Source organism: Rhodnius prolixus, unplaced genomic scaffold (assembly GCF_049639745.1).
Source record: "Rhodnius prolixus isolate KJV_2025 unplaced genomic scaffold, Rpr scaffold_1, whole genome shotgun sequence".
In the NCBI taxonomy this organism is placed as follows: domain Eukaryota; kingdom Metazoa; phylum Arthropoda; class Insecta; order Hemiptera; family Reduviidae; genus Rhodnius; species Rhodnius prolixus.
This window is the reverse complement of record NW_027411581.1, coordinates 494,005-515,811: the sequence shown is the minus strand read 5'-3', so window position 1 is coordinate 515,811 and position 21,807 is coordinate 494,005. Positions and strand designations below refer to the sequence as shown.

The 21,807-nt window shown below is 31.9% G+C and overlaps 1 protein-coding gene across 4 annotated transcripts; it reads right to left on the bottom strand.

Annotated features, from left to right (window-relative positions):
• Positions 1-1,640: 1,640 nt before the first annotated feature.
• On the bottom strand, positions 1,641-21,730 carry LOC141451960 (uncharacterized). 4 transcript variants are annotated; one of them, XM_074123787.1, is made up of 15 exons: positions 21,536-21,695; positions 18,263-18,357; positions 17,553-17,727; positions 17,281-17,465; positions 17,058-17,131; positions 13,846-14,029; positions 9,758-9,849; positions 8,085-8,175; positions 7,782-7,925; positions 7,550-7,706; positions 6,774-7,051; positions 5,489-5,650; positions 5,212-5,377; positions 4,928-5,029; positions 1,641-4,323 (listed from the first exon to the last, which is right to left on the bottom strand). In XM_074123787.1, exons 3-15 carry the CDS (start codon positions 17,665-17,667, stop codon positions 3,929-3,931), a joined length of 2,145 nt encoding a protein of 714 aa, XP_073979888.1. In that variant the 5' UTR covers positions 17,668-17,727; positions 18,263-18,357; positions 21,536-21,695; the 3' UTR covers positions 1,641-3,928. The 4 variants fall into 4 exon arrangements, with proteins under 4 accessions (XP_073979888.1, XP_073979881.1, XP_073979877.1 ...); XM_074123780.1 differs by having other exon boundaries at positions 7,550-7,925; positions 21,602-21,730; XM_074123776.1 differs by having other exon boundaries at positions 7,550-7,925.
• Positions 21,731-21,807: the final 77 nt, after the last annotated feature.

Genomic DNA, 21,807 nt, shown 5'->3' with positions numbered 1-21,807 from the left:
GCGTAGTCGAACAGCTGAGTAGGCAAGATAAATCATATAAAATAAATAAAAATAATCTTCTTTTATAACTGCCCTAACTTCACGTTCAGCCAAACAGTATATACTTGTTTTCATTCAAATCATCTTAAGAATCATGTGGTTTTTATTCTCTAAATATAATTTAAAAAATATCGCACAAATCACTTTCATTTGCGATTAGATGAACATCTTGGTGCAAATAAGATTCTTAATTATTATTTAAAATAAATAATTGGAGCAATAAGTACATATCTGCATAACTAGTATATATTTCTATTTTTTTTCAACATCATTCCCATTTTGTGAAATAATTCACAAATAAGTAAATTAAATTATTTCTAATTCCCATAATGAAGAATAACAACAAAAATAATTATAAGCTCTGTAATTTATGATTTGATCACAAAATTATAAACAAAAAATTTCTTAGATATTAAACTACATGAATTTTAAAACAGGGAAAATCTTTGCAACAGAGAAATACATCTTGAAAGGAATAAAAAGGTGATATACTCATAATTATTAAATTTTTTCTAAATCTGACAACTATGGGTACTGTCTGACGCCGGTTTAAGAAGTTATTTATCTATTTAGTTAGTATTAAATGTAAAAGAAATAAACTTTTTTTAAATGTATTTTGGTGTCTCCTTTTATTTTTTACATTAATAATTTTATTTCATACGTCCGATGTTAATGTGCTTCTTCAGTGCCCAATTAAAAATAAATGTAGACACATAAAAATTTGCTTCAAAAATTATTTCGAAATAATTGATGGAATCCCAAATTATTTTATAAATTTATATAAAATAAAATAAATTAATGCAATGACATTTAACTACTATAAAGCATAACAATTGTATAGTATAAGAAATAGGATACGTTACACATATGATACTGGATAGTAATATTAAGTAATACAGACATTTTTAAAAAATCAAGATAACCAAATTTTTCAAAATGTGAAGGTACTTGCTATTTTACATAATTTTAATATTGTTAACTGACCATTTTTGGATTTATATTTTTTAAATTATTTGCAAATGTAATATTTTTTCTGATATTGTTAGTTTAGTGAAATTTTTACATTTCTTTATAATTTGTTTAATGACTTTAGTTCAATATATTGTATATAAATGTCCAAGTAATTGTTGAAGCAAATGTTTACATAGAAGTCCTGAAGATGAGCTATGACTTCGGAAAAATACTAAATAAAATTATTAAGTAAAAAAAAAGAACAAATTAAAAGGAGAGACCAAAATAAATGCTCAAATGATTGATTTTTACTATATATTGTACAAACTGAACAGATTTTTTTGTCTTAATACTAAAAAACAAGCCAAAAGAACATATATTTATTCAAAGAGATAAACCCCAAGTCATTACATTGTTACTTTATTGGACTTCTTTTTGCAAGGTATCATATGTACCTTAATGTACGTATCTTATCATTTGTAGTCCACGAATGTAGATCTATTTTTAGATCTATCTGTCAGTTATTCAGAAAAAAAGTATTTCTCTTATTTCCTTTGAAAATTCACTGCCCGGTGACGGTAACAGATGGATCTATCCGGGAACCGGTTGTGTAAAAGGTTTACTTACACAGCACAATTAAACAAACGAAATACAATAAAAAAGCCTTTATTGGTACCAATGTTGGAACAAAATTATGTGATAAATAGTTATTTAATCTTAATAATACAGTTTTAATAATAATATACGCATTTCTGTTATTAATTTTTATTTAGACAATAAGCAAACAAGTGTAAATATAAATTAAGACTATTTCAAAATAAAATCTGTTTTTACCATTAACATAAAGGTAAAAGTTTTTAACCTTCTCTTCTCTTAATTTGAGAAAGCATGCCTTTAATAAGCATGCTCCTCATCCATCACCTGATTGTTTTTTAATTATAGATGAATCCAACAAAGGCTTATTTACTTTTTTAAATTAAGGTGCATCAAAATATGAGTTAATGACGGCTGGTACCTGAAGATTGTCAGTCTCCAGACAGTTTCTTTAATAGGAGGCAACATATTCCATCACCGAAAGAGAACTGTTAGAAGTTCCTGAAAGAAAAAAATCAAGCACAGCCAGCCAGCTGAACGAAACCCAGGATCTCCGTCTGGGGGGAGTCCTCCATGCACTAATCCCTTCTCTAAGAATTTTGCTTTAAAAAATATATGAAGAAGTCTATTTCTGAATGTCTGTATGCATTCCCATTTGTAAATATTTGACCTGTTCAAATTCTGCGTAGTTAAGATTTAAAGGCAACCAATTTTTTTAAATATTTTAATTAGTGACAATGCATTTTTTCTTATTTTTTACAAATTTATGAATCAATTAAAACAATTCATATTATTATACATACTTTACTAGCATCTTTACGGTGATTATGTTATTTTATATTCCGGTAAATCAACTTTGTCAAATTTTAAAATGTTACACCTGTAACATTATGTTACATAATGTAACTCTACCTTCTATAATTATCAGAATGAAACCTATGATGCAGTCGCTGAACATGTAAGAGCTTTCCAAGAGACTTCATACCCTTATTCACAAACATAATAGTTCTAGGCCAAAAATGCTGCTTCTCTTTGTTTATATAAATAAAAATAAGGTATATATATATATAATATTCCTTTAGCAGAGATTATAATAAAAGTGTAAGAGTAGGATGCCCTTTGATGTTTGTGAAGACGCGGCACATAATCAAACAATAACGTCAATTATTAATAAACACTCAAGATAGAATGGAGTCTGGTCCCCACACAGAAGGCTTACAAAACAAAGCGGTTAAACAAAACACGCTTACCAATCAAATTTTAGGACTAATAATAATAAAAACTAACGAATAATTTATTTCTGTTCGACTTCATTCCTTATCAGGGCGGTCGCACACTTATACATTTGTTTTTTACACTTATACATTTGTTTTTGATATGACACAAAACATGTCTCAGACAAATTGTTTCATTTACATTGAATTCTTGAAATAGGAGCTCTTACACCAATCATGGTACAGCGCTACAAATATTATGCAACTTAGAATTCTAGGTTTCAAGCAACATTACTTTAATAAACACGCGTGATTAAATGAAAGCTGGATGTAACAAAGTAGGTGCAGTAAGCTGAAAAATACATATATTTTAGGGGAGATTTCAAATCAAGTTCAAGAAGAAATATGGCGAATGTTGCAAAATGAACAGTCCTGTTTCAGGTAAACCCATCGCCGTTGTTTTCATTTCCTTTTTTGATATTGTTGATAAACTTGACGCATCTTAATCTGACACATGTTCTTCCGCTCTCATGCAAAAGGCCATGTTTTCTTCAGAGAAATTAAGAGTATGACAAAGTAATTATTACGATAAAAGAAAGCCAACAATAAGTACGCGACCGTCCTTAGTATGAACCACCGGGATAATCTATTATATAACTTTACTGATTCTCTTATGACTTAGTTCAGATCTACTAAATAATGACAAAATTTTGATTGGTACATACATACAAAGTACGCTAAAAATGTCATGGTTCTAATAGAATGATTTTTGTTGTGTTTCTGAAGTTCTTAGTTGCTAAAAAGCAAGTTCGTTTACATTTTTCTTAACCAAAATTGTAACAAGCAGAACTTAATAAAAATAAAAAAAAACTCAAATGGTCTGAAAATGCTGTGCGAACCTAATTATTATAAATTGTTTTAAGACAAACTAAAAAGATGTACTAAACTCTTGAAGTAACTACCAGAATTTTCGACAATATCTTATTTTCCAGCGCAAAATTACGTATTTAAGTATGTATTCATAACTTTCTCCTAAAAAAAAAAAGAAAAAGATATATATATATTACAAAATCACAAAAATTAGCGAAAATTATGTTATTTAATAAACATTTTTTAAGTTGACTGAAATTTTAATCATGTCTGACAGCACAAAGTGATATAAAAGTATTGGGATGATTAAGTTGGCAGACGGGTATCAATGTGGCAGCTATATTAAATTCTTCTAGTTGAGAAAGAGCGGCTAGGACGAGATGCGGGCTTGGAGCCCTACCAACTCTATAATACACCTGCAGGGAACAAGCCGGAGGTGGTGAGAGGACGGCGACGCTGGTTTCGGAGGCAGAAGCACTACTATCCTCCGCGACAGTGCTTTGTGGTTGCATTACCGCCGGGGGCGGCACTCCCTTGAACAAACGCGACATTGCGTACCTGAGTACCTCTAACAGTTGACTCTCCGACAGTGATTCACAGGAATATCCCCCTTGCACACCAAACTCTGATATCACAGGATTTGACACTGATGACACTGAAAACAAAATGTCCATTAAATCTTCAAAACATTCTAAACTCCAGGATTTATCCAGCAAAAGCAAAACTAAACATTTCGTGTAAAACTGTTTTAACCAAAAGCAATTTCAAAACTTCATGATTTGAAGTAAGTTTAAAAACAAATTTTCTTTTCAACACATGGATGTATGGAGGTCTTGTCAAATAAAAGAAAAATTTCAGTGATTCCCACTTCCTATAATTTAGCAACTCATTTCATCTTCATTATAATAATTGTCACAAAGATAATTGATATTAGCTAATTGTCACAAAGACCTTGAACATGAAAATGTTTCCAATATTGATACCCTCCTGTATGCATGCTCTCTGTAAACCATGTTTAAAGAAAATTTCAGGTATCAATATTAAAGAATTCAATACGATTCCATAACATTCGTTTGAACCAATTTACCAATCCTTAAAGAATGTGGAATACTTCTCTTGTACGATACGAGAAAGTATAAAAAGGAAAATAAAATTGGTTATTTCTAATTTAGAGGAGTAAAAACCTAGATGTACAGCAAACAGCTTCTCTTACCAGCTGCTATTTGTAAATATTATACGTATTACTTATGGTACCCTACCTGTGGAAACATAACAGACCACGGCAGAGACAGTATTTTCATAATTCCATCTTCGTCTGATTGATACCCTGTTCTCGCCAACTACGCATCCGGTCTCTTCATCTAAAATACAGAGATTCAGTAAACTTATAAATCTTTAAAGGTTTTGCTTATTGGATTCGCAGTTTTAGGAGAGTAAGGAAAATAGATGGACAATTTTTACAGCACCAAAATTGTTTGTATTGCCCACGGAAGAGAACGAAACAGAAATAATATCCAGTTAGCCATGATACCATGATACTTACATTCAAAACGAGTGTTACCCCTGTGAGCCCACACCTGCCATTCGACTAACGCAGACTTTGGCAGTTCCGGCACAACCACGTACTCTATGATTGCGTTGTTGGTTCTCCTCTCCCATTCATTTCTCGCTTCTCTAATGTAGGATGCGTTTGTAACATAACAAATTCCCTTTAAAAGGGGAAAAATTAGTAACAGCAGGGCAAAATTTGAGGACTCATGAAAAGAAAACTTTAATCCTTTGAACAGGAAAGGTGGTGGCAAAACAAGGAAGCTAGCTACCTGTACTACATCTCTCAGCTGGGTGTCCTTGTCCATAGCCTTCACTAGTCTGCCCACATGTCTGAGGGCCAGTCGGCACTGACGCCTAATTCCACCGGTGACCAGGTTCATCGTTCCCGGGACTAGCCCTATCTGTCCAGCTACGTATATTACGTCTCCAACCTATATTTCAATATTTTAAAGGCTAACATTAAGATAGGCTGCAATGAATTAAAATAGAATGTTTGAAAAGGGGTTGTGCGGAAACATGATTATTAACTGAAGGACACGAGTACAAACAAATGGGAACAGAAAACACCGTCAATGCTATTAGAATTTCCTTCATTCAACATCTCGCAACGCAAGATAATTTCACCAACTAGGCAATCATCATTCCCCCAAGGTTGCCAACCCTTCACACCGTTCAAGGGTCGTGCGTCAATTTCTTCCTCAGCACAAAAGTATTTAAACTAGGACTATCCCATTTTTAAATTAAGTGCCCTTGGAGAAATCAACTCTGGCTCTTTGGATACATCGTAATGACAGACCTACAGATAAACTGTAACTCGGCGCTATACCCTTTTAGACAACTATCTACCATTCTGAATAGCAAGAAAATGGCATTATCTTATACAAAACAAATTTTCTCTATTCTGTATAACTACATACTGCTTCAATAAATTTTCTTGGATAAATGGTTCAAATCAAAATAAAGATTACAAGATGTTCTTGTATTCAGTGTCTACTAAAACGAAACAAAATATTGAAAGTATTTTAAAAAAAGTAGACGAAAGCTTTTAAAAATCTATTCTGCAGTGTGGCTAATTCGATCAGAAAACTATCTTATGATTTGGAATTTTGGTCCCATATTTAACTCTCTTAAAATTTCAAGGATGGTACACTATTATAGTGAACTATTAGTAATACTTTATTACACTGACGTGAAGGAAATGAAAAAAGTATGATGATACAAAGCACATTATGATGGGCCCAAACCTCAGGTCATTTTGAATTTTTGAACAGTCATCTTACAGGGAGAGGAAAAAAAAATATGAAAATAATAAGTGTAGAAGAGACATTGATAGCGAAATTCAATCTTTATTTATGTAAAAGTTAGGAATATATTTCCATTATTTTCCAATTATAAGTATAATTATGTAGTCTTAAGAAGTTTTTACTTTTGCCAAACTTTTATTTAAAACTCAAAATAAAAAATCTACAATATTACGAGAAGAATAAGAAAAGAATAAAATTTATTCAAAATCAATTCTGTTAAGAGATTATAGAATAGAACATAAAAATTTACCCTTATTGCCTGGCTGTATGGTCCAATGTTAGCGGGAGCCCAATGTGATATTGACTGAACATGCATAGTGTGCTTCTGGTGGGCGTAAGCTAAGGCAATCAGTAAAACTGGTGTTTGTTCATTGAGACCGGTACCTAAACACACTCTCACTGGGGGGTTAGCCCCAGAAATCACATCCAAATAAGAAGAATTTACTGGACCATAATCTGACAAATCCCTGATGTGCAACGATACGAAGACAAGCTTACTAAAATCTAATCCCTTTTCTGACAGCAGATCTGCAACAAATTTTTTTTTATAATTTTAATTGTAACATGAAAAATACAGTGTAGCCTCGCTCTATATCTCGCATTTTTTGGAAAAAAGCTCTGACAGAAAACTACTATGAGAAAATCAAACTAGTTACTTGTGGATGTTGCAATTATCGGGGTGATCCGCATTTTTAGGGTTATTTTTAATTTGTAATTAGAACTTTCAGTAATCGGAACGGCCTTTTGATTCCAAGTAGTATCGATTATCAATTTCTATTGTACAAATTTCTTTTTACTAATACACAGATGACAATTTTTTCTAGTTTTCCAAGAATCATAACTTGGAAAAGTTTTAGAATGAAGATGCATGGACAATGGCTATGTTTTATTATAATAAATTGTACTGATTGTATCTGCACTATAGTGCATAAATTGTATATAAACAATGTATTTGAACTTAAATAAGTATATAAAGCCTAAAAACATGAGGCAGAATGGACGTAACTAAATTAAAGTATAACTTACTGTCAAGTTTACTTAAGGCATCAAGGGTAGCAAGTTGTAAGTCGGTATTTTCGCCTACAATCCCTCCAAACCAGGTCCACCCTTTACGGTTGCTGACAACTGAAGGAGTGAGTGGTGAGGGCTCACTTTCCCTTATTTCCAGTAGAGGATCCGTATCCTTAGGCAAATCAAATAATGTACACCATTTGAAATTCACTGCAGAGAGATCTGAGCCTGATTTACTTAAGTCTACCTTTCCAGAGGAGGGTTCCCCATCTCCTACATCAGAATCGGTATCAGTAACCTCTGCTTGGTCAATATCTAAAATGTAATCTTCCGCAGTTCTCATCTGACAAATCTGCAGACGTTCTATTAAACTAGAATCACTATCAATTCCCTAAAATTATTTAAATAATACTCGTGACAAAGTCACTAATGTTAATATCATTACCTCTAATATTATAAAAACAAAATTTATACTATTTTACTAATCACACTTATTTTTGTTTACATTTGAAAAAAAAGAAGATTTTAAAATCTCATATTCTGATCTTACTTCTTTGTCCACTAGGCGAAGTTTAGTAAAATTCAAGTAGCCAACGGGGGCAATTGCATCATTTGAATGTATTACAGTTTCATAATCGTCTCTGAAATTATAACAAATAACTCTAAAAAACACACATAAAACTTTTGTTTAAATAGTATTCTTGAAATTTACTTAAAAACTAAAACTGAAAATCTTCGAAGAGGAAACCAATGACATAAGCCTGATTATGTAACATTAGTGGCTGCAGTCTGCATGCAAAACTCTTCTACATCTGAGATTTCCAAATTTTCAAATTTCGCAGGGACCATAAACGTGAGAAGACAACTGATTACTTCGATATAAAAGTAATGAACGAAAAGTAATTAACGGGTGCGGGCTACATTTTTTCTATGATGCCAGCGCTACCATTCCAAATTTTGTATAAATATTTGGATGTCAATAACATGTTCAGTTAGGAAAGCAATATTTGAAAAGTAGCACAGTTTTTAAAATCAAAGTTATAATATTTTGCATTAAATAGTCAATTATCCGAGATTTCCGAAATCTACCTGCGCTGGCTTTCGAAAAAATCACATAATATTTAAAACTTTCAAGCGATAGACTTGATATACTCCGAAGTAACTGAAGCAACAAGTATGAAATCTGAGAAATTTTTGCTTTACACACACACACAGTGTGAGAGATAGAGAGAGTGATAGGGAGTGTGAGAGAGAGAGAGAGAGAGTGAGAGAGACCTTCCACTGAAACCTTTTTTCCCTGCGTCAGTATAAATGATTTAACAATTATTCCATCAAGAGCAGTAACTGAATATTTGACGATGAAATCAGTTTAGTTAATTTGACAAGTGAATTTCAGAGAAATAGAGCTTTTTTAATGACATCTAGGCCATCATACATATAACAGCTCTTGTTTTTTTTTAAGAAATAGTACTTATATAAAGTGAAAATTCATTTTTACTTACATAAAAGATAACTCTTAAAATCATTGGTCAATAATCCTTTTTAGTTAAAAACTATCAATAAATCTAGGACTTTATCAGACAATATCTCAACTCATACGACTTCCCTTACTAAATTCTCGTGGTAAAATCCCTTAAATTCCTTATGATTGGAATTATTGAAATATATTCCATTCTTACTAAAATTATAATTTTGTAGAACCGTAGAATTTTCGAAAAAATCTCAAAAAAGTGAAAATAATGTAATGTGTATTTCCGTTTGAGGGATTCTCTTCACTAAATTATCATCAAATCCCATTGAGATACGAAAAGAAATATATAGTTGTAGCTTCCTGCACTTTTTGTTTATGAGGTTCTGGTTCATATACGTGTACATACATAACATACCTTGTCTTTTTCGAAAAGGACTAAGAAACATCAAAGCGACACCCCCCTCTTACTTGGGAATAAAAGAAATTAAGCCCCGTTACTCTTCAAATATTTCATCTTTTCAATAAATGTTGGACCACTTGAACATGTCTTTCCAGTAAAAACAGATTTACTAAATTAAACAAATTTAACTACTAGTTCGTAGTTTCGCGAGGTGCAAAAGAAAGTAATAACAAGTTAATATAATCTATACTAAAATTAGATACAAGTACTTAATATAAAACATGTGATTATACAAGAGTAAATAATGAAGTTAAGATTATTATGTTGGATAGGAGACTCTGCAGATACTTACATGACGAGTGATTTGCAAAACAAGGGGCAGTCGAGCGTAAACGTCTCATACTCCCCTCCCTCCCCACAAATATTTAATCCATATTTTTCATTCTGGAAAGAATTCGTACAAAGTCAAGATAGAAAACATGCCAACACGCTGGGGCATGCAGCACCAGTATTCCTAATAGTTTTTTTCTTTCTTTCTTTATTTTTTTTATATTAAATTACTCTTCCATATTTGCAAACCACACTATTTTTTAAGTTGGCAACATTGAAAACGAAACCTCTTATTTTAAAATATTCAGCGAATTTAAATATTAAATATGTAAATGTTGAATTAAAAAAATTAAAATATTTTTTCCTAAATTATGGATATCGTACTAACTTTGGTTAAGAAAAATTCTTTCAAATTTTGAACTGATATATTACTGGCAAATTGAAGGTTCTGGCGCGGTGCCTAAGATAAATATCGTATTTCAATAAATACAGTGACCTTACACATTAACAGACGGGCAGTTAAACACAAATTTCCACATAATCATTTACCTCTACGGATATTTCCTGAGAAATCTTTGCACGATTGCAATACGTAGAGTGAGAGAGAAAATTGCAATGTTCATTTTGAATTCTAAGATTGAAGAAAAATCAATAGAATCATTTTCCACAATAGTACTCGTAAATACCAAAAATCGAAAATCCACACTCTCCCCTTCCGGTAAACTTATTTTTTTCAAACTTCCATAATACTCGTATCCACGCTTTTAATGTCCCCACAACACTGCGTATAGATAGTACAGTGTATTGACGTACATTGCTAGGAACTTACAAGTTGCATTTAAGAATTGAATAAAAATCAACAAAAGTGAAGTTTCATGGGTGTTATGAAAAGTTTTAATAAACCGGATATAGAACTGAGATTCATATTTACGCGCGCTAGGGCGGATTTTGAACGAACATAAAATCGAAATCGGAGCTACTAGAATCCAAACCAGATTTCAGCTTCTATTATTTATTCGCTAAGATTTATGATTGGCACCGTTCTATAAAGTTTACTTTTTTGGACTAGTAAACTATATCAAAAAGGACTGTAACCAACAATCATTTTCAAATTTTGCTCCATTATAGACTACTCTTTAACAAAAACTTACAGTTTAAAATGTTAAGTATAAGGGTTGATTAAACGCCAAAAGGTACACAAATCAGCTAGTACCCAACATTTCATTCATGCTTAGCTGATATAATTTAAGTAATTTTGCTGCATTAACTTTTTCTTCACATTTTTTTTAGAAATTATTAGATGTCACAGACCCTTATGCTGGCCATTTTCATCTACAAAATATTTGTTCAAGTAGCACTGTAGATTGACTGTAATATCTAGTTATTTATAATAATCAAACTATTAATTACAGGTGAAAAAGAAAAACGTTATAAAAAATAAAAAAAAATTATGAGGCTAAAAAATTCAAAACCTTTTTTTAAAAAATGCTTATATCAACATACATCAATGATTTTGTTTATTTTATTTTATTTATTTTTTTAAATCGTCGGTTTAAGTTCATTCTTCGATTAAAGTAATTGTTATTTTATGTAGTAGTCAAACGTTTATAATAATAGGTAATAATTACCTGGCTTTATCGCAAATAATATAGTTTTCTTCAATTACACTCTCAATGTAGCTGTTCTTCTCACAATGTTGAATATATGTAATATAAAATAAATAAGATTTGCATATTTTTAGGGCAGCTAATTATTCCAGTTTTTTACTATAAGTAAAATTAGGGAGACTAAATTAAATTACAATTTATTGAGAAATGAATAATTGTTGAATAATCTACTTGTTATTAACTGTGTGTTATTTGTCCTCACGAATATTTCGGTAAGACGAATTCAAGACTGAAATATTCTGTTAAATCCGTGATTCAAATTTAAACAGTAGCCGACTCTAACTTTGTTTTTCTCTACTTTAACATGAATGTATATGTGACTACTAAAAATAAAGGGCATATTAAAGATAAATCCAAAGAATAATTTGAAATGGAGTTAAAATAAAGTACCTATTTAAAAACGAAGATATAATATACATTTTATCATAATTATAACAAAATAATATTATGAATGATCTAGCCAGCATAAGGGTCTGTGACATCTAATAATTTCTAAAAAAAATGTGAAGAAAAAGTTAATGCAGCAAAATTACTTAAATTATATCAGCTAAGCATGAATGAAATGTTGGGTACTAGCTGATTTGTGTACCTTTTGGCGTTTAATCAACCCTTATACTTAACATTTTAAACTGTAAGTTTTTGTTAAAGAGATTTTTGTACCTTTTGGATAGATTTTCATTTTTGTCTATTTTACAAAGTTACTTATCTGTTTCACAGATTTTTTTTAAAATTTAGAATAAGCAATTCTATCATTATAACCTGATAAGGTGTTAAGTCGGAACTGTAACTACCATTGGAGAGATCTTTTTAAACAATGATTATAGATGCCATCCTCAATAACAATTTTTTTGAGAAAGCGTTTTGAATAAAATAGGAAGGTATTTGTACGTAAAAAGCAAAATTAAACTGCGATTTCAGTACTTCCTCTTAAGAGGAGTAAGAAAAATAAACTGCGATTACAGTACTTCTCCCTAAAAGGCAAAGATTTACAATTCATTAATGTAAATAGGTTCACCCATTGATAATTTTAACGATTGCAGTACTTCCTCTTAGTAGGTGCAAAAGCTTGATGGCCCTTCACAGCCAAGTAGAGGAGCTTTAACAACTTATTCGAGCTGAATTTTATCAAAATCGGACTAAGCGTTATAGAAATATTGGTAATAATAGTTTTAGAAAGGGCCTTACTTGGGTGGGGCAAACTCCCCTCCTTATGAGGCACAGCGTTCAGACTTTTAAAGTGCAAATCTGTACAAAATTTCGATTCGAATGACACTTCATTCATGAAAATCGGTTCACGTGTCGATAATTTGAAACGATTGCTATACTTTCCCTTAACAAGTGTAAGAGCTGATCGCCGCTTTAATGTTACGTAGAGGAGCCCTAACTCTATCATCCTACCAAATTATTTCAAAATCGGGCTAAGATTTACAGAGTAATTAGTAATAATAATTTTGGAGGGGGCCTTACATAAAGGGGGCTAACTCCTCTCCTATTCGATGTACAGCGTCGAGACCCCCAAAAGGCACATCTACATAAAATTGTGAATCGAATGACACCTCATTCATGAAAATCGGTTCACGCGTTTAGGCGCTACGCAGTTTACAAAAAAGGTAACAACAACAACAACAACAACAACAACAACAACAACAACAACAACAACAACAACAACAACAACAACAAGAACAACAACAATTTCTGAAATTGCAGTTTTTGCTCATTTTCGGCAACTTTTTTCTCAAAACCTATTAGATCTGGGTTGTTGCAAAAAAATTACAGCTATAAAGGAGGGTTTGCCCTATATTTTAAAGAAAATTTGGGAATTTTATCTTTTATAGAAAAAGAGAAAAAAATTGTCAAAGTTGGGTGTTTTTCAACGTTACGCTTTTTCGTGCAGTTTTTGACGATCAACCCTTATACAACTGTCCTACCGGACAGTTTTAATTCAGGTTCTCCAGGAACGAAGCTTCCTCCATGCTAACCTAGAAGTACCTTAAACTAATTTCCTTGGCAAAATGTTTGCTGTAAAACTTAACATTTAGGTAAGTTTCTCTGCAAACACTAAGAAAAATAAAATAGAAGAGAGGTGACAAATACATTGAGCAAAGAGGTACTTTCATATGAGGAATTCCTTTTGAAGGTTACACAGAGGTATCCACCATAAAATTCTATTTGCTTTTCCGATTCCCTCACTTTCAGCCAGTCCAATCTACAGAGCCCTAGAATGTTTTTCCCAGCACTTGAAACCTCACGTTACACTTTACAACTTATGACTTGTGCTTTAAAAATAAGAGGATACCGCATTCAAGTTGCCATACCCTATATATAAATTAACAAAATATTTTATAGCATTTCAGTACTTGAATATGTTATGATGTTATAAGCAGTACAGCTTATAACACAAGAAAGTGAAGATTCAATGTAGTCTAGAGATAGCAATATTTACCATGGAGATTAGATGGGGTTGTATCTCTGATATTCTCAGACCTAAATGTTTTGCGGGGTCTAAGCCTAGAGCGGCTACTTTAATAACTATTGCATCTATCTGTGAATCAATCATTTCTTGTAACAGTTCTGCTTGGTCTCTCCTCCAGAGATACGCTAATGGCACCAAATTCAGCCTAGTACACCTATAACATATTGTAATATATATTGTCTACTTGGTCCATCTCAGAGTTGGGCAGTGATTAAAAATACAATTAAATTCCAAATTTAATTGTTTTTTTAATTGATTAAATTTATTTTTAATTTAAATCAGAATTTAATCGTAATTTTAATCATATGACAATTATTTAATCAATTAAATTTCAGATTTAATCGTTAATTAAACTAAAAAAATTATGATTAAATCTGAGAATTAAATTGAACTTTAATTTTAATCACCGAATTAGTTCAATTTCAATCGTTAATCAAACTAATTTTATCATCCACTTTTATGGCTTTTCAACCAATGGTTCGAACCACGTTTTGGCGAGGCGCTTTTTCTGAGCGTCTTCAATAAATACTTTTCGGTTAATTTTTCTAGACTTGGACTTCTTCATGAGTCACTAGACGTATATAGGACCACCTTACACTCACATTTAACCATGTTGGCGACTCAATAGACTTAGATAGGACCACCTTACTCTCACATTTAACCATGTTTACCACTTACTAGACTTATATAGGACCACCTTCTCTCACATTTAACCATGTTTACCACTTACTAGACTTTGATAGGACTACCTTATACTCACATTTAACCATCTTTACCACTCATTAGACTTATATACTGTATACCTGAAAGTTCTGTCTGTTTGTGGATTAAAACAAGATACACATTTTTCTTACCGTCAATAAACTTTGTTAAATAATATAATTGCCATTATTATTCATGACATCTAGCGAGCGTAAGAGCAATTTGTGTATCCCGTTTTTAGAAAAATGTGATGCGAAAAATTGATACAGTGCTTGTTTGGTATCATTCAAAACAAATGATAGTCGGATGGTGCTAAATCCGGGGAATACGGTGGATGCGACAGAATTTCCCACCCTAGTTCTGCAATTTTTGGACGAGTCCCCAAAGCAACAGCATGTGGCCTGTCCTTATCATGATGCAGTATGATGTTCTTCCTATTGAACATCGCCGGCCTCTTTTCTTGGACTGCTATCCAATTGCTGATAATACTTCTCCGAATTGAGCTTTTCGTTCGGTTTTAAAAGCACATAATGTGTAGGTCCTCGAAAGTCCCACCATAAACATAACATTCTCTTATTCAGAGTCAACGTTGGTTTAGAGGTGGATGGTATGAGGTATGTTTTCCAGGTTCACAATATGCCCTTTACCTTAAGATGTTTTCGTATGTAATCCACTTTTCATCCCCAGTTATTCGGTTTAAGAAGAGCACGATTTTGACCTCGAACTGCGGACTTAACCCAAATAGACTATTTTCAGAGGGGATATCTAAAAAATAAAGTGTACAGTAACCTTAATCCCTTAGCTTCAGTCGAAGATTTGGAACATCGAATAACTCTAGTCTGCCTAGACCTTATTTGTTCCATTTGAAAGAAAACTTGGATGGTGTATCTGGGGATATTGGGGTTTAAAAAGTGGGTCAATTACTGAAAAATCTAGATTTGATTAAATACTTTTTCTAATTTTTTGAAATTTCCCGCCGTTTCAGGGTGGAGCATATAACTCTGTCACCCTATTTATGTCTAGTGAGTGGCAAACATGGTTAAATGTGAGTGCAAGGAGATCGTATATAAGTCTAATGAGTCGCAAACTAGGTTAAAAGTGAGTGTAAGGTGGTCCTATTTAAGTGTAGTGAGTTGCAAACATGGTTAATCGTGAGATTAAGGTGGTCCTATCTAAGTCTATTGAGTCGCCAACATGGTTAAATGTGAGTGTAAGGTGGTCCTTTATAAGTCTTGAGAGTCACCAACATGGTATAGATGAGACACCAGACTGGTAGAATGAAGGTGCCAAGTTTGGGAAAGGTGATAATATTGACGGTGTTGAAACACCAGCTAGGCGGAATAAAGATGCATTGGTCCGATTCTGGTTTAACCATTATTGGCAATGTTTGGTTTTAAAAATTTAATCTCTCAAATTTTGATTAAATTAAAAAATTTAATCGTCCAAAGTGATTAAAACTAAATTTGGAATTTAATTCAATCAATTAAAATTATGATTATTTAATTTTAATCTTAATTTTTAGTTATGATTAAAAATTTTAATTGATTAAATTCCGATTAAATTAAATGTGAATTTAATTTTAATCAACTAATTTTGGCCGATTAAATTTTTTAATTTTAATCATGATTAAAATTAAATTTCGGTTTAATTCAATTGTTTTTTAATTGATTTAATTTTTGCCCAACTCTGGTCCATCTAAACGAATTAGAAAGTAAAATCGCGGGAAACCATACAAAAAAAACCTAAGAAAATTCTCCCTTCCGGTCTAGATTATTGTCTTATAAGTTCAGCAACAAGTTTAATTCTCGTCTTTATTTGATGTTGCCATCGTGTACCCTAAATTAGTCCGCATTATCACCCACTTTCCCTAAGTTACCCAAGACAAACATTTTTTGGAAAAAATGTTTCCGATAAAAAATAATACCTTGACTTAAAACTTCAGTTGCTCGAAAAAGCGTTTACAGCAATAATATACACTTTCCCACACTCATTTTTGATGAGCGACAGAAGAAAATAATTCTTTAATGTGGGAAATAGTTCAAAAAGATTAGGACTCTCGGGCTCGTTATGGCGCAATGTTAAAGTCAATTCGGAGCGTCACATTTATTGTTATCATTGACATCACATCGCTGAAGATTAAATTCAGGAACTACTTTAAGAAAGAAGAATAAGAAGAAAAAGAATATCTTTTCTGATATTTTATAAATAAATTTGCAATACATGCTATTACGGAAACTGTCAAACAACAACATTGTACTATGTTTACAACTTACAGCTGTAGAGTTTTTTTGCGCAAATTCAGGTTCTTCATGAATTTTTAAAAATGGATTAATTTTTCAGTTTTATAAATCAAATTTTTTTTGCTCAGACGAATAAAATGAACGTATTATAACTTTCATAAAGCGTGTTTCAGAAAACAGTTAAGAATATATCGTACTTTTAGTGTTCCATTAATTTTGGGGTCAAACAAGTACACTTACACATTTTCAACTCGAAGTCGTTGATAATCAGACAGTACCGCTCCGACGGCAACGGCTTCTATTTCAATTTGTTCCTGAAAAATTTGATAGTTATATTAATTATTTAATAAATAAGTCTTTGTCAACACTGTTGAAAAGTACGTCTATATAGAAAGAAAGACAATTTAAAATCAGTTTTTATAGCATCTAACTTTCTCAGTCACTGTTTAATCTGTTTAATTACCTTTACATTAAGTAATAGCTCGTATAGATCTTCAACTTCATCTTCCGGTGTAGGTGTATACAATTTTTCATTTTGAACAGCAACACCGGCAGTTAGCTGTCTAAATAATGGTAAGTTCATTGCCTCAGCATAGAACTCTATACCCTGGTGCCCAACAGTCTGATACATAAAACTGTCCAGTTCATCTTGAAAATTAAGATACATATTTCATAGCTGTAAGACTATTTAGTATGATTGTAATTTACAAAGAAAAATAAATTTTCCACGCTTACCTTGATTATCTGGCTTTAAGTTAGCCAAGGCTACAATCTGGTGGCCGGCCATAACGCACTGCAACATGTTATAGCAACTATCCTTGCCGCCACTGATCAGTGCAACTACTCTCATCCTGGGAGCGCTAAATTAAAGCAACATCAGCTAGCCTCATCTACAACAAGCTGCTCTCTTCTAAAAACAAAAGTAAAAAATGCAAATATTAATCAAGATAAATAAAATCTTTCTAAATAATATCTGGCCAAATATCAGAGTAATGGATATTCACGATTACGAATGGTTAACCAATCCCTTAGGAGGAAGTGATTAGCACTTCTTTCGAGATCTTGGCGTCCTTACGTTCATCTCTTCTAAAATTTTAATTAAAACTGTCCGGTAGACCAGTTGTATAAGGGTTGATTTCTAGCAACCTCAACACTCACAAAGATAGTTGATTGGTACAACTTCGTTAGCAAACTCTGAGAGTTGCTATCATGCTGCTTAAAATAAATCTCGTAATCATTTATACATAGACTTAATTAATAAGACAATGGCGATGATCAGTTATTAAAATTTATAAAATAAGGTCACTTTTTCGCACATGTCCAAATGTTTTTAGAATTTATAAATCCTACGGCATATCTGAAAATATGTTATCAGATGGGAAAAATCAAACTTATAAATAAAAGATTACAATGAGGCATCATCTCATTCCGATCAACACAATTACCTGTTAATGGCTCCATGGACTTCACGTGAATATCTTCATCAAAGATTCCCCTCATTTAGTAAATGCATCAATGGATATTATTATCGATCAAGAAGCTGCAACAGTAACGGACCTCAGTCACCACAAGCATCTATACTTTAATTTATACAAATTCTATTTAACATTTTTCTCGAACTTTATTCAAGGACGTTCAAAATGATCAATAATACTTTAAAAATAAAAATCTGCTATACCAACCGTAAGCAAAGGATTATCAACTTATTCAGAAACCTTGGCGTTCTCGCGAGGGACCGAAAAAGATGTAAGTGAAAGTTTGGTACTGCCCACATGCGAAATGTACATACCTCCATCCAACTAGCCTAAGCTGTTCAAAGGTTAATCGTACACCTCCAAGTATTTCCGTCTGAAAGTGGACGCGGATGTTGACCCTAGCCAGAATGAGTGCCCAAGCCGACTAAATGTAGCCTTATGCTTTCTAAGAAGAAACGATAGATCAGAAAAAGTGTGGGGTTTAGATTGCTCAGTTCCTCCAGTAGGTTTGGAGGAGGAAACGTCTTCTCTCTCTCTATCTTATATTCTTAACGATAATGATTACACGCCTATTGTCGCAAGAATATCTGGTGGCTTGCACTGTAAATCTACTTTGGCTGCAATCTCTGGGAAACGCACATGACTTATCTTAATCTTACCACTTTTAAAAAAACTGAAATATTGGAAAGGAAATAATTGGGGAGTAAAATGGGCTGCTTTTTCATATTTAGAACATGTACCCTCAATATTTTTTACCTCTCAAAAGCCTGAAGGGTTTTCTTTTAGAATAAATAGTTAAACAAACATTCAATGAACAAATTTTCCTTGTACTCTATTAGCAAATGGGGCAGTATTTCCTTAGGGAAGACAACTTGTGTGAGTGTGGTAATGCAAACTAATAAGTAAAGTAACTTCTTTCCGTCTTATTTTTCTATTAGATGTTACAAAATAGCAATTTATGAAAACTATGCGGCAGGACAGCTGCATAAAGGTACAATGTTTATAGTCCGTGAATGAAATAAAATCCGTAACTGTTCCTGTAAGTTTACCGGCCCATGGAAATAAAAAATTGAGAAACTCCACTAGATGACCATGTCGACGACACAAGCACTGTCATCCTAGGAGCCACAGTCGATAGTGCAAGTCGCAAGGAACTTGATAATGATAAATTCTTAATTCAACATAATTATAATTGCTTTAACTGACTATAAGTTACATCTTAATATATAACTGAACATCCATTTTGAAGTTTTGCAACCATTTTATCTCTATTCTACGAAGAAAATATTAAAAAAAAATGTTTTGTTCATATTTTATATGATTAGCTAAAATCTGTGATCATCATAGACCGCTACATGGACCGCTGCTGAAGATTCTGCGTATATATTATATTTTTAATTTATTTAAAATACTGGTGTTCGGCTTAAAAGATGGACAGTATGCTGTTCTTTCAGAATAAGTGAGTGGATACTTAAATCATTAAATTTGAACTACAATGATCACAGTGATATGTATTTAGCCTCTCTACCAATAAACAAAAGGATCCTGTGAAATTTAAAAAAAAAAGGGGGGTCCTTTTCCATTAGCTTTGCGCAAGCGAAAAACAGTATTGGGTAAAACTGTTTTCTTTACAATTCATTAATATTTGTTTATAGTTGAACTTGTTTTGCTTACTATTAATTAATATTTGTTTATAGTTGAACGTTTTTGACTTTTTTCCGTTGACTTGGCTCGCGTTTGGTTCACAATTGGCGACATTTGCGCCCGGCTAACGGAAAAGTACCAAAAAGGGCGCCATCTGTAGTATTAAGTATCTCGACTTACAACTGCAGAAATTGTGTACAGAACGAAAAATCTTAATGTTAGCAGAAGATATGAGTAATCTAAATTAGCGGGATTAGTGGGAACTGGGAGGCAACGAGAAAAGAGTACTGGATTCCTAATCAACGAACGTAAATATCAACTGCGTAAATAGATTTTGCCCCGAAATTGTGCAGCTCAGAAGAAATAGAGTTATTCTGTTATAAACTGTAAGAAATTTTCTAAAGTTTTCCTTGCAGAATTGCTGTATGATCGGGGACCTAAACTATGGTACGGTGAATTGAATGAAATATTCAAGAGGCAGAGAAGAATAGAAAAGATTAGCAGTTGAAAGCAGCAACGGATACTCTGGGGTAATCTCTTTAATCAATATTAATTAAAAATAATAAAAAACAGAAAAGTTAATAACAATAAAATGTCGGATTGTATGGTAAAAAGCCAATGCCAAAAAAAAAGAAAAAAAAGAAAATAATTATCTTTCTACTTAGATAATCGATTTAAGAAAAATATAATTGAAGTAAGATAAAATAAATACAACTACGAGTAGATAAAACAAAAGTGATGTTACAAAAAAATTGCTAAGAATTTGTTTACTCTTTCATTTTGTTTTACTTTTTATTGTTCTCAAAATTAATCTTTTGAATTTATTGGTTTTTGTACAGCTCAATAAACAGCTTTTATTAAGATTTATTTATTTAAGAATATTAAGCGCGTTTCTATAAAAAAATTCTAAGAAAGATATCTTATCAGAGGGAGAGATATTCTAATTCAACGAATCTTATTAATCACTACAACGAACATTAGGTCCCATCTCTTTAAATAAACATAGAGAAAATTACGAATTAAACATTATTCCATTATAAATTGGTAACATATGTTGCACTTAAATCATTCTAGCAAAACTTAAATAAACTCTTACAAAACAAATTGGAATACAAATAGAGCACTCAGCAAATTGAAAGCGAAAGCTAATTCTAAAAGAATTAGAATAGCTCTTAAAACTGGATATTCAATTTTTTCATAAAAATTATAATTTATCTCCTCTTAAATAATAAATTCTTTAAAAGATTACTTGACTGAACAACAAGAGACACAAAAAATATAAAACTAAAAAATCCAATTTTTAGGTTTACTCTGATAATAGTTCTGAAATATGAATTTATATCAAATTTTTTAAAAAAACAACCATAAAATTTGTTTGAGTGGTTTGAAGATAAACAATTACTGGCTAATTCTGACTGCAACACGTATTAGAAACGAAGTTATCGACAATTAGAAGTAATAAAATAATCATAGACTTACAATATATTAAAAGCTTAAATATAACTCTTAAGGTTATAAGTGATGGTTACCCAATTGTAATCAGTTACTCAATTCAAGAAAATATGGTTGCCTTACAAAATTTAATAATACATAACTCACCTGAATAAATTCAAAGAGAACAAAATCATGTTCAGTAGCTTACTTAAAATCAAGGCAATAACTAACCATTTTGTTTTTTGCACAGAGTATCTGATCCTAAGTCGTACAATAAACATACTAAACAAAACCGCCATCAAGCGCACTCTGCACGGTGGGAGAAACGTCACATAATTTTTTAAATTTATTTTGTCTATAAAGAAATTTTGTTTATTCAAAGAGGGCAGATAATGATAGAAATTAAAATATCCATTGTTTTAAGCACTTTTATCTAG